At 42.0% G+C, this 13912-nt stretch overlaps 1 protein-coding gene across 1 annotated transcript in view; it reads left to right on the top strand.

Moving 5' to 3' along the window:
• Positions 1-13367, top strand: part of KCNQ5 (potassium voltage-gated channel subfamily Q member 5) — a 301315-nt gene extending 287948 nt beyond the window's left edge. The window contains exons 11-14 of the mRNA XM_075414513.1: positions 1275-1383; positions 10591-10722; positions 11653-11779; positions 12180-13367. Of these exons, the coding sequence (XP_075270628.1) occupies positions 1275-1383; positions 10591-10722; positions 11653-11779; positions 12180-13121 (1310 nt within the window). The 3' untranslated portion in view covers positions 13122-13367. The remainder of the gene's footprint in view (positions 1-1274; positions 1384-10590; positions 10723-11652; positions 11780-12179) is intronic.
• The last annotated feature ends 545 nt before the right edge of the window (positions 13368-13912 follow it).

The raw sequence follows: 13912 nt of genomic DNA, 5'->3' as shown, positions 1-13912 counted from the left end.
TGAAATTCTTCACCTGGGCACTTGGACTTTATGCAGGTGAAGAGAGATGGTTTGGGGGGAAAAAAATGCCTACCCTCAAGACAGATTTCACAGAATCACAGAATCACAGAAAGTTTTGGGTCGGAAGGGACCCCTAGAGGTCATCTAGTCCAACCCCCCCCCGCAGCGAGCAGGGACACCGCTAACTAGATCAGGTTGCTTAGAGCCCTGTCCAACCTGGTCTTGAATGTTTCCAGGGATGGGGCCTCCACTACCTCTCTGGGCAACCCATTCAAGTGTTTCACCACCCTCATTGTAAAGAATTTCTTCCTTATATCCAGCCTAAACCTACCCCGTTTTAGTTTAAAACCATTACCCCTCGTCCTGTCACTGCTGTCTCTCCTAATAAGATTGTCCCCATCTTTCCTGTAGGCTCCCTTTAAGTACTTCAAGACATATATGACATAGGGGCATTCACTGATCCTGCTCTTCTTGCTCCCTTCCCGCTCCAGTGCGTTTTAGGTTTGTAAAACCTTCTTGGTCATGCATCAGTCCCTGTTTTCTTGTGTACTGAGGTACACCGGGAACTTCTGAGATTTCTAGCTAGTTCTCAAATGGTAACTGCAGAAGGTGTGTTAGGAAAGGGTGAAGGATTCATTTTTTGGAGGCAGATAAATACAGTAACTTTGCTTAAGCTCCTATTGCAAAGGAAGGCTGCAATATCTGTATGGCTCTGAGGTTTAAGGTGGCAATTGACCCGTGACAGATGTCATTCTCTGTTCATTTCTGGCAAAAAGGTACTTCTTTTATTTTCACCTGTAATAAAGGGCTGGATCATTCCACAGCCTCCTTAGTAAATGAAATAGATCTTTTGCTTTGTCTTCAATGTCAGATTGATCCATAGTGGTAAAAACCCAACAACTTAATACCACTTCACCATCTTTTGATTCTGCCATTACATCTGTTAGCTCATCACTTTCCCTTAACACAGAGAATGTGATGAAAAAGAGTGAGACAGCAGGAACAGACATAATGGTACTAAACTATTAATTTGTTTGAAAAATAACAGGGCTTTCTTCCTTTCTAACTCCTACTGTTTACACTGGGGACTACCCAGGCCTTTCATGACAAGCACAGACACAGACAAGCGCATCATGCAGCTTGTAAACTGATGAAGCTCCGTCTTATTTGATTCATAGTCCTTATTTTTCCAGAACCACTGTGCAGGCAGTTAGAAAACACTAAGCAAGAGCTTTTTAAATGCAGCTTGTGTAGTCTGCTCTTGTATTTTGCAGCTGACACCAGTCTTGGAACAGATGATGTTTATGATGATAAAGGGTGCCAGTGTGATGTGTCAGTAGAAGATCTCACCCCTGCTCTTAAAACTGTCATCAGAGCAATCAGGTGAGTAAAAAATACTGAATGAGTATATATTTGAGCTTGCTTTATTTAAGATACTAATTAACTGCATGTCAATTAATAAAACTGTAGTTAGTTGAACTTACTATATGGCTATATTAGTTACATAACTAATGCTAATATAGTTTAGTTATGCTTCCTTCTCATCAGTATTTTATTTGTTAGTCAAAATATTTTATCTGTTCTATTATCAGCTTTTCAGTGTCAAAATATGTTACATGATTTGACTCAGAAAAGAAAGATAGTAATGAATGCTGGTTTCTACTATATTTCCTGTAATCCAAAATACTGTAATCCAGTTTGGTGTGGTTTTACTGAATGCGTATCACCTTGCCTGGAAAAGTTATTTCCTTTAAAACTTCAGGATTTTATGGCATTTCCAGATTCCTGAAACTGTCTGTCATATGACTGTTATTGCAACTTTCTTCTGGTAACAGCAGAATAACTACATTCATTCGATTGTGCAAAGCCTTGCCTGCCACTATCCACTGAACTAAATATAACACAAATAATTTAAAACTAACAGTCTTCTTCTCCAAGCACACTGCACTGAAACTTATAAAATTACCTCTATTGAAAGCTTAAACTTAGCATTCACCCTCCTGAGACTCCCACGGCTCTTCAGCTTCCTGAGTATTTTGAAGCACAAATCCTGACAGGTAAAATCCCCACCACAAAGAGTAAATCGACAAGCAAGGGGAGCTCAGGCGTTCCCTCTCTGCCAACAGCAAACCCAAAGTTATGCTGGGCGTCACCCCACGGGCTCCGCATCACAGCCACATCAGTGCCCGGCACCCTTCCTGCAAGCAGGCAGGCAGGCAGGCAGCACTCACAGGAATTTCCTGCAAAACCTGATGGGAAGATGATGCAGGGAGACCCTTGCCTGAGTTTTCTCAGCACTATGGGAAGAAAGAACTCAAGCTGTTTATCAAATAATTTAATCCAGTGATAGCCTATGGGCTGCCTGTATTTCCTTCCCCTTTTTCCACTGATTACCAATGAAGACAGATAGCGAGTAAGGCTGTTTCTAATACTTTTCTGCTAGCACAGACAGCTTGACAGATCGCTTGCAGACATCTGTTCCAACCATTTTTCCAACTGGCCTGGAAATGACCTCGCAGGACGTGTCAGATACCAGGTCCGTGTCCACAGCCTCGGCAACCGGCAACTCAAATGTCACCGCTGAGAACCATCTCTCGCCAGCAGTGTTTCAGCAGGCGCAGAAGTCGTTCCACACAGTGGTCACCCACCTACAAGGCAGGTCTATTCCTTCAAATGGAAAATGCTCAAATTAGGAACAATCAACACAATTCGTTGGCTCTGGCACCAAAGATTCTTGTTTGTGATGTCGCATTTTAAACAGACCGGTTGACATTTGGCTCCGAGCGCACCTTGCCACTGTATTGGCAAGTGATCACAGAACGTTCGGGGTTGGAAGGGACCTCTGTGGGTCATCTAGTCCAACCCTCCTGCTGAAACAGGGTCACCTGCAGCAGGCTGCACAGGACCTTGTCCAGGCGGGTCTTGAATATCTCCAGAGAAGGAGACTCCACAACCTCCCTGGGCAGCCTGTTCCAGGGCTCCGTCACCCTCAGAGGGAAGAAGTTCTTCCTCATGTTCAGACGGAACCAATGTGATACCAATGGTCATCTCATTTGTAATACTGACCAAATTCCTTAGGACTTTCTTGACATTTTAATACTAAAATCATAGCCACCACTGGATTGTTCAATGCATCACCTGCGTTTTTACTTTGTTCTCTTGGTAATGTGAAGGACCTCCTTGGCAAACTTTCTCCACAGTGTTATCCACAGAAACATTCTAATAAGAAGAGCAAAGATGCAACAACGTGCTTGTTTCAGACATGCACTATTTAAGTGACAACAGTCAGCTATTCAGATTATCTCCAACTTTTTCTCTGCGCACTTGACTTATCAAAGAACAACTCATTTCACCACTGAGGTTGAGAATAAGAACTCTGCATCTCCACTTGCTATCATTTAGCCATGAATCTCTCCCACCTCTCCCTGCAAATGTTAGTGTTTCAGTAGATTGCAAGCAGCATCTTGCTTCGGAAACATACCTTTGTTTGAGATCTATAAAGCAGTAATATGCAATGATCTTCAGACTTTCGTTAAATGCTATACCTTAATCTCTCAAAATCAAGAGAGTGATAATTCAGTTCATCAGGTAGTTGATACTCCTCTTTCTGATTATTCAGAGTGTCTGTTACCTGACTACACTGGGATCTATGCAAACATCTGAGGAAGGATCTGAGACACTATATAGTAACCGTAGAATTTCAAGATGATAACATCTGCCTATATGGAAACTTTGTGCCTCATTTTGAAGTTTGTTTTTAGCAACAGCTTTGAATTGCAAAGGCACTGGGGGAGGGTGGAGGCTGGTTTTCCTTTCATGCTGGTGTACAGGAGCAGATGAAGACAGAAGGTACTCAAATAGCTTCATGAGACGTTATTCAAAGGACCCAAATGTAAGCATACACAGTTGAACCCATTCTGGCTACATCACCTTGAAAAAATGCAGTAAGGGACGGTATTTTTTCCTGCTTAGAACTGGGTACAAATTATTTTACAATGATAAAAATGGTCCTTTTTCTTTTGGGGAAAAAATGAAATTGGCAAAACTAATCCATGCCTGTGGGTTTACAGAGGCAGGACCTCTCTCATTTTTGGAACCAGAAAGAACAGGGTTTTTTTCTGTGAAAGGAGTCTAGAATATGCTGGTTACTCTCAGGTTGGACAGCCTCGAAATAGCAAAAGACAAAAACTGGGTTAGTTTCATTTTGGTAATTTCAAATTGCACTGCTTCAATTTTGACCTTGCTTATTTACATCTTTCCCAGGACTACCTTATTATTCAAAATAACTTTATGATTCTAAACAAACAACACCCCCAAATTTTCTTTTTGAAATGGCCAGAACAGGAAATGGAGAAAATAGTCCTTTCCTGAAAACCACTTCAATTTTTTAACACATCGGCCTTTTCCAAAAATAGGACTCCCAACCAGTCCCACTGAAGACCCATTGGGCAGAGCTGCCTGGTGGCATGTCAAGCTGTCAGCCTTCTCTCAAAGCCCCTCAAGCTGAGTCTTCCCCACCCCAGTTCTTCTGCTACCCCCCCCACCACCCCTCTTACTACAAACTCTTGGTCGGGAAAGATCGACTGAGGCAGCAGAGAAAGTCAGGAAAAGCCACTCGACGCATTCGCACCGTGTCGGGTGAGCAGGGAACAGATGGGGGTAGCATGGTGAAACGTGCCGTGCTCCGCAGCGTGCCTCGGGCCGGGCCGGGATCAGCCCTGCTCCCCCGCAGCCTCCGGCTGGGATCCGGGCGGTGCACAAAGCCGTTCTTGCCGGTGGTGCACTGAGCCTTTGTGCCAGTGGGTTTCGTAGCACTGCTCAACCAGCCCTAGTCGTGTTGTGAACAAAGAGCCATTAATACCCTGCAGAGTTCCAGGAGACTAACAGAAAACATTGCATTTTCCAGCTCTCTTAGTTCACAATGACAAATGTATATAAAAGAAACTAAAAAGAAGATGAGGCTACCTTGTTTCCACATATTTCAATATTTCTTATCCTTTTTCATAGCCACAGACACCAAATTCTGTAATACTCTCCACAATGGAAATGATGGAATAATTTTAATATTTATGGAATACAAAATTAGACTTGAGAAGGATAAATAAACATTCAATAGGAAATAACTGCAATGGCAGGAAGATGAACTTGCTGACCTAAAAGGTCTTTTCTCTCATTAACTCTGATTGCATAGATATATTTTCATTTGTTGTTAATAAGAAATAATAATAATAAATGTAGCTAAATGCAATGCAACCTGAGAATTGTTAAGCTGATAAGCTCTATAGTTGAATAGTCATACATATTTAATAGCCAAAGAAGGAAAATATAATTTACCATTTATGTGCAGGCTTTGAAAAATTTCTGCTACACCTATAAAATGTATTTTTAGCAGCCATTATGAATTTGTTCAATGACGGTGTTTCAGAATCACAGAATCACAGAATCACAGAATGGTAGGGGTTGGAAGGGACCTCTGTGGGTCATCTAGTCCAACCCCCCTGCCGAAGCAGGGTCACCTACAGCAGGCTGCACACGACCTTGTCCAGGCGGGTCTTGAATATCTCTAGAGAAGGAGACTCCACCACCTCCCTGGGCAGCCTGTTCCAGGGCTCTGTCACCCTCAGAGGGAAGAAGTTCCTCCTCATGTTCAGACGGAACTTCCTGTGCCTCAGTTTGTGCCCATTGCCCCTTGTCCTGTCACTGGGCACCACTGAAAAGAGCTTGGCCCCATCCTCCTGACACCCACCCTTCAGATATTTGTAAGCATTTATAAGGTCCCCTCGCAGCCTTCTCTTCTTCAGGCTGAACAAGCCCAGCTCCCTCAGCCTCTCCTCGTAGGGGAGATGTTCCAGTCCCCTCATCATCCTTGTAGCCCTCCGCTGGACTCTCTCCATTAGCTCGTCATCTTTCTTGAAGTGGGGAGCCCAGAACTGGACAGAGTACTCCAGATGAGGCTTCACCAGGGCAGTGTAGAGGGGGAGGAGAACCTCCCTCGTCCTGCTGGCCACACTCTTCTTGATGCACCCCAGGATCCCATTGGCTTTCTTAGCAGCCAGGGTACACTGCTGGCTCATGGTTAACCTGTCGTCCACCAGGACACCCAGGTCCCTCTCCACAGAGCTGCTCTCCAGCAGGTCCACCCCAAGCCTGTACTGGTGCATGGGGTTGTTCCTCGCCAGGTGCAGGACCCTGCATTTGCCTTTGTTGAACCTCGTCAGGTTCCTCTCTGCCCAACTTTCCAGCCTGTCCAGGTCTCGATGAATGGCAGCACAACCTTCCGGTGTGTCTACCACACCTCCCAGTTTGGTGTCATCAGCAAACTTGCTGAGGGTACATTCTAACTCTTCATCCAGGTCGTTGATGAAGAAGTTAAACAAGACTGGGCCCAGTACTGACCCCTGAGGGACACCACTAGTTACCAGCCTCCAACTAGACTCAGCGCCGCTGATGACAACCCTCTGAGTTCTGCCATTCAGTCAGTTCTCGATCCACTTCACCGACCACTCATCCAGCCCACACTTCCTCAGCTTCCCTAGAAGGATATCATGGGAGACTGTATCGAAAGCCTTGCTGAAGTCAAGGTAGACTCCTGTATTTCTTTTAAATCCCAACACATTGTACAGTTTTCTGCCCAGATGGTCTGCAGAGTCTAGGCAAGCCTCCTAAGATGAGTCTTTGGCTGTGACAGCACTGTGCTTGGGAGAGAACGACGTCTCTGGCTCCTAGGGGATGGGGTGGTCTAGGTCACGACCTGAGAGGAGGCAATATGGACCCACTCGCCCACCCATAGTGGGACTGTCTCTCAACCACCTTTGTGTCTTGGCCTCTCTATATCGTGTCCTGATCTCTTCTGCACGTCGCAGTTTGTCAGGAAGAAGGGTTATTTGGTAGGCTAGGAGTAGAGGGATGAAGGAACCAGCACAGCTAAATCTGTGTGCACCTGCTTTCCTGATGTAGTAAGTGAGCAAACAATCTGTGGGCACCTCACCTAGTTACGGCCAAAACAACCTACCCGCCTTTTAACCTTTAAGGCAGGAACCCTGGCTGAGTTTACCTGAATTCCAGCAGAATGAAGCTCCTTTTCTTCCTGAGACAGTGACAAGACTGACAAGATACAGATTTAAAAAAATAACATGAGTACGACAGGGCTGCACGGAGGATTAGAGATGTTCTGACTCAGTGCCATCTCAGTAAAGCATGCTAGTGACAAGCAGAATAGCTTTTGATACTGGAAGGGGCAATATGAATGAAAAATAAAAAGCAACAAATGCCAGGAAAGTTACACAACCTGCAGGTTCAGAAAACACTGTCATTCTAGATCAGTGCTGATCCTGCATTGGACAGCAGTGAAATGCAATGGGTGCTGCTTTTGGCTGATAAGGGTCAATAAGACAAAAGTCGGTATTGGATTTGTAAATTCCCACAAACTACCAGGGCATGTAAAGACTTCGTGGGGCCTGTGGTTTAGACGTTAACTATAGACAAAGCACTTTGATACACTGCTCTAATTCTTTTCTTCTGCCTCTCTCTGGATGCATCATTGAAAAGAGCTACTTTTTCTGGCTACCTCTCACAAGAAAATTGTCACTCTTGCGACTCGGATAGGTTCACAGCCGTGCATCGCCTATCGCATTAGATTCGAGTCACAAAATACCACCTCGCTACACGGCACACAGCGATTTAAAAACACGAATAATGCTTTTTAAAAATCGTGGCGACCACATGCTTTGTTCTTTGGGGTTAATTCTTGCTTTCAGTTACCGCTCTTCGGTCAGCCCCAGCAGCCGGGTGCTGCCAGCGGCGACTCCCGCCAGTTTCCGACGAGCCTTGCTCGCCCCCTTCTGGTCTACCCAGAAATGACAGACCCAGCCGTAGTTCGTGGGCTCTGTTTCTCCGGTTGCTCTGCTCCTCCGGTTTGTGCCAAGGGCTGGTGCTTCAGATACCCGGGGTGTCAATCCCTTTGTGCTCGCTCTCCCTTCTGCCTACGGGTAGGTTATCCACCTCACCCAACCCTTCGTTTTTATCACACCAGAATAGGCAATTTTTTTTATTCTAGAAGCACGAATGAAGGAAGCTCAAAGGCTTTTTTCTTCGCTATTTTTGAATATGCTCTATACAGTTGTAATAATCTTTCAGGATGGATGTTGAAGCCTATCAAGTTCAATTACATAGTGTTTTCAAGACTTAGAAAGCGAATTGAATTTTTAAAATTCACAGTAAAGAACTATGGAGAAATCAACTAAATTTCGTAACTGCAAAGCAGTCGCTAGGGTCCATCCCTGAAAGGACTCAGGTTTTCTGCTTCTTAATTCATTTTCAGGGTTTTAAAATGCCAGTCTTTTATAACCCCTTATTTTTTTGCACAGTTTTTGTAAAATTGTGTATATTCGAAGCAAAACAAAGTCAGCAGTATGGGTCTGTTCCAAACCCTGCTGAAGTTAATTAAGATGGCATCACACAAGCTAATACCTAAACCAGAAATACTACAGCTACACCTCACTGATACAGCTGTGATGCTTTTGGTCCTGTGTTTGACTTCTGAACAGAATGAACAAACTGCCTTGATCACCAAAAAAATGTTACAAAGTTGCAAAGCAGTAATGAAGACTTCTGTGCATACTGATTAAGAAGCTTCTATGGCTGTTAATAAAAATTAGTCTTCTGTCTCTTCTCTTGTAAAATCACCCAGTTGTGGTAAATTCAGTTGTTTTCAATTATGCTATTAATCCTCTGGCTCTGCTTTTCTAAGAGAGTTTCATATTTTTACTTTATCAAAAGTGTGAAGTAAAAAATTGTGACCACCAAAACAGAGTAATAACAAAAGAACGATACTTTCTTGTATGTCAGCTACATCATTTATTCTTTGTAGCCTGAATAAAGAACTAGATGCCAGGAGACTGTCTGCACTTCCACACTATTATGAACAGAACATCCTGGCATCGTTTGACAGCTAAAAGAAAAAAAAAATCTACATCCCAGCTTCAGAGGCCTTCAGATTACAAAAGACGCCGAAAGTCATTACTCTGTAGAACTGGCTGACAATGGAAAAGAGGAAAGTGCATCATCTGACGTATTTTAAACCTCATGGAGATCAGTCCTGAACTGTCAAGATGATGGACTACTCCTAACAGGCCTTTTCCATTTTTAATTTCTATAACCAGGACCATACTGCAAGCTCTATACCAGTGACAAGCAACCTGATTTTTAACTGGAAGTTATCAGAATGGGAAATGGCAACAACCTGAGCACTGTGCAAAAAGGCTGATACTATTTGGAAGAGCATTTATGCTTAATACAGAAAACAGCAAAGGATCACTATATACTATTAGTCTGACTCTACATATTATCACAATGTCTGTCCTAACTATGAAAAGTATAGTTTTCCTAAATTCCACTAAAACACTACTAATCTATTTTTATCACAGTGAGAGCCATGTATTGTCTTTGATTATAATTCATCATCTTACAGCTGCTAAATACATACCATATTAAACACAGACAGAATAACATATTAGCATGAAATATTGGGATTTGGAATAGGATACCAATTTACTGCTCTGCTTTTTTAATTCCAATAGATAGCAAATACTAGCAGTTTGACCCTAATGGGGATTCATAAACTCTGTAACGCAGACCAGAATGGTCAACACACCCAATTCCTCGGCGTCTCTCCCAGCTCTTGCACGGTTCTCTCTTCCGCAGTTCTCATGTAAACCAAGGAGAACTGCAGGCTTTAGCAGCTGACCTGGAAAATTGGCTCACTGTCATTGACTTTCCAAATCTGTCATTTCTATTCTTTAAAATTTGCAAATTAATATCAAGTTTTTCATTCTAAGAGCTACATATGCCAGTCATCAATTTTGGATATTTACCGCTATCTGATACTTAGTATTCTGCAGTAAAATTCAAGGAAAAAAAATACCAATGTTAATTAAACAATAATTCCCATAGATATCCATATGAAACAAACATGAAAACTGCCTGCAAAGTCTGATCTTCAGTTAGCAAAATAAATTAAAACCAAATATTTAGGCCAGAATGTGAATTAAACGCAAAAATTGATGAAAAATAATTGGGTGCATAAATTTTAACTTTTTACAAAATGGAAATCAAAAAATTTACAATGAGCACCAGGAAAAGGACACTATTATTTATGCTTGTGCAATCGATTTGTTAGAGAAATCTTTCCTCTAACTTCTGCATGAATGTAGCTTATGGGATATCTCGGCTAAGTCAGTGGTCTAATCCCAGGTTTAAGTTAAGAATGTACTTCAGCACCTTCGCATTCAGGCACCTAGCATAAGAAAGCCAAATAGGTGTATACTGACAAACCAAACATGCTCTGCACACTTTAAAATAGTGTTACCTGATCTCTCTTACGTAACAATTCAAAGCGATAGCTACATCGCATTTGTACTTACACAATTGTAATTATAGAAACAATTTTGTAAAGGGAACAGTTCACTTGCACAAGCTGTGTTGAATATATCTTTCATTTAAAGATTAGCTGTCAAATTTTGCAGTGGAATATACTGTTTTGTTTCACAACTGTTGAAGATGATTTATCTGTGAAATGCTTTTTCCCCACAGAATTATGAAATTTCATGTTGCAAAGAGAAAGTTTAAGGAAACACTTCGTCCATATGACGTCAAAGATGTCATTGAACAGTATTCAGCAGGTCATCTAGACATGTTATGCAGAATTAAGAGCCTTCAGTCACGGTAAGGAAAGACTAATTTCTGCATCTTCTTATGTTATTCACTGCATAATGAATGTTGGTAACACTTAACATTCCTGTGTTATATTTGGGTACAAATTGCCATTCGTGTTTCAGCCCAGCCTCTCTTTCTGTGAACACAGCTGAGCCAGAAATTACATTGTGGGTGAAAAAAAACAAAAATCATGTATCTAAATTGTCCCCAGAAAATGGAAGTCTGAACAATAGACAAGGTAATCCTTTATCTGTAACATCCACTCATAAACAAGGAATTTAGTCAGGAGGTTGCCAAATGGATAAGGTCAACATAGAGAACTGCCTTTCTCCTATCCCAGACTTTCTCTTTTCACGTAAAAGAAATTGGGAACTACTGGTAATGTAGTATTTATGTAGTTTTTATGTTCTAAATTCCCAGCAATAATAATTTAAACAGAAAAAAAAAGCAATATTGCATCATGTGTATCATTACCAGCACCAGGGCTGAGATTCCTGATTCAAACTGACAGCTTTCCCAGGACTCGATGCTGCTGGTAGGACAGGAGAGCTGAGGGTGGCACTGGTACATCTCTACCCCCCCAACATCAGGCTGCTGGAGAGGCCACGTCCTCTCTTGCCCCCTCAGCAAGTCTAGCCCTGGCTCTCCCAGATGATGGTGAAGTTCTGGCCACCGCTTAGTGCCGTAGGAAAAGAAAAGCTGTCTCCAAGCTAATCTCCAAATACTCAAATAGCATTCATGGTTTTTTCTTAATTTTTCAATAAAATTAGGTTAACTTCTTTCTCAGGTGCTTTTCTGAAGTCCTATGATTTTAATCTTTAACATACAGATTAGCAAGCTCTTCCATATCGTCACCGTTTTCAGGAATCCCAGCAGTGTTGTGATTTCTCTTACAGCATTGACCAAATTCTCACAGCAGCGTTGTGATTTCTCTTACAGCGTTGACCAAATTCTGGGGAAAGGACAAATCACAGCAGATAAAAGAAGCAGAGAAAAGAATCCTGCAGAGAATGAGACAGCTGATGACCTCAGTATGTTAGGGCGCGTAGTCAAGGTGGAGAAACAGGTAGAGTGATTATCTGTGTCGCTTTGTTTTGCTCTATTGCTCGTGCCTTTTGTGTATTTTATTGCCAGTTTCAAAGGTTGAACAGGTAATTTCTTTTTTTCTAATACCTGCTTCATTTACATGTTGAAATAAAATTGATATGAATCGCATTACCTTAACTGTCTTCCACGCACCAAAAAGTAAGGAAGGAGAAATTGCAGGTTACTAAATTTTCTTCCCTTTTATCATCTTGCTTATGAAAAATCTACATGGCTTTTGACATTTTTTTCCAAGGGTCAGTAACTTACACCAAGCTCCTCCCATTTTTCTCTTCAGCAGTCACATTTTCCCTTTGCTTAGATTCCAAATATTTTAAATTAGTGTTTGGCATTAATGTTAACCTTTTCCTCTCCTCCTGCAGGTACAATCCATTGAGTCAAAACTGGACTGTCTATTAGATATTTATCAACAAGTTTTGCGGAAAGGATCTGCATCCGCGCTCACTTTGGCTTCACTTCAAATGCCAGCTTTTGAGTGTGAGCAGACTTCTGATTACCAGAGCCCATCAGACAGCAAAGATTTGTCCAATTCTGCACAAATCAGTGGATGTGTATCTAGATCAGCTAGTGCCAATCTGCCTCGTGGCCTACAGCTTATACTGACACCAAATGAATTCAGCACTCAGGCTTACTATGCTTTCAGTCCAGCTATGCATAGTCAAGCAACGCAAGTGCCAAACGATGGACCTGCAACAATTAGTAATACATCAAACCAAATAAACCAGGCAACTAAGCCAGCAACCCCAACAACATTACAAATACCACCTTTCTCATCAATGAAGCATATCAATAGGCCTGAGCCCGTTCATATCATTCCTGTAACCACACAAGAAAACATTTCCGATGTCACCGCTTGCCTTGTTGCGTCAAAGGATAATGGACAAGTTGCACAGCCCAGCGCGGCAAAGGATCTCACATGGAGAAAAAGCCTGGATGCAGAAGGGGAACCTTTGCTCTCAGTTAAACCTGTGGTGCAAATGGATTTAGGAAAATCTTTATCTGTACAAAACCTTATACAATCAACAGAAGAACTGAATGTACAGATTGCTGGCAGTGACTCCAGTGGTTCCAGAGGTAGCCAAGATGTATACTCCAAATGGAGGGAGTCAAAATTATTTATAACTGATGAAGAGTTGGAGACAGAGGCAGGAACAGAGACTACTGAAGCCATCTCGCGCCCATTAGTGGAAACAACTCTCTCTGCTGACTCTCTAAGGACTGGAATATCAAGATCATCTCAAAGCATTTGCAAGCCAGGGGATGGTACAGAAGCACTCAATCTGCTCCACGTCAAACTTAAATAACAGCTTGTGGGCTTTCTTCATTGGCTGGGTCATTCCTCTAGTCGTACATATCATAGCATGAACTGTTTTGAAAGCCTTTTTAACAAGATAAAATCACGAAAATCAGGATGAATCTGAGAAGCAGTTGAATGAGCCCATATCTCCTAGTTGCATGAAAATGCATGCTTAAGTGAAGGCTAACATTCAAATTTACGCCTACAGTACGGCAGCCTTTCATGTAGTACAGTAGGTTTAAATGACGAGTTGCCTACAAAGCTAATGCTGCAGGATGTATCAAAAAGCAAAAATTTGAGCATTTAGACCTAGTGCCGTTTCTACAGGGCAGAAGTAAAAATTCACAAGGTTTAAAGCACTTTGCTTCTGAACGAATTAAATATATATGTATAATGTCCTGATTTAGATGATAGTTTATGTTTACAACAAAAAAATTCTCTACAGCTGCTAGCAAGGTACCAAGGAAACCAGTAATATGGGATTAGAAATGGCTGCCAGTTGCAAGATACACACATTAGCTCATCAGTAATCAGTTATTTTTAACTGTGAAAAGCAGTACGTTAATATATATCTGATTTTTGGTGATTTAGTGCTGTGGCAAAAATACCTGACACGCCACTACCACATTGTTCTTTACAATAAGAACATGATTTTGCTATGAAAAGTTCATATTTTAAGGATTGGGGGTGGCCTCAGAAGTAGATAACCTGGGTGACTGCACTAAAAATTCAGGGGAATCTCTCCTTCTTCCAGTCTCACTGAGGAGCTACCCTGTGAATCTGAAACATTCTGGCAGC

Source organism: Opisthocomus hoazin, chromosome 2 (assembly GCF_030867145.1).
Source record: "Opisthocomus hoazin isolate bOpiHoa1 chromosome 2, bOpiHoa1.hap1, whole genome shotgun sequence".
NCBI lineage: Eukaryota > Metazoa > Chordata > Aves > Opisthocomiformes > Opisthocomidae > Opisthocomus > Opisthocomus hoazin.
This window is presented reverse-complemented; position numbering and strand designations above follow the sequence as displayed.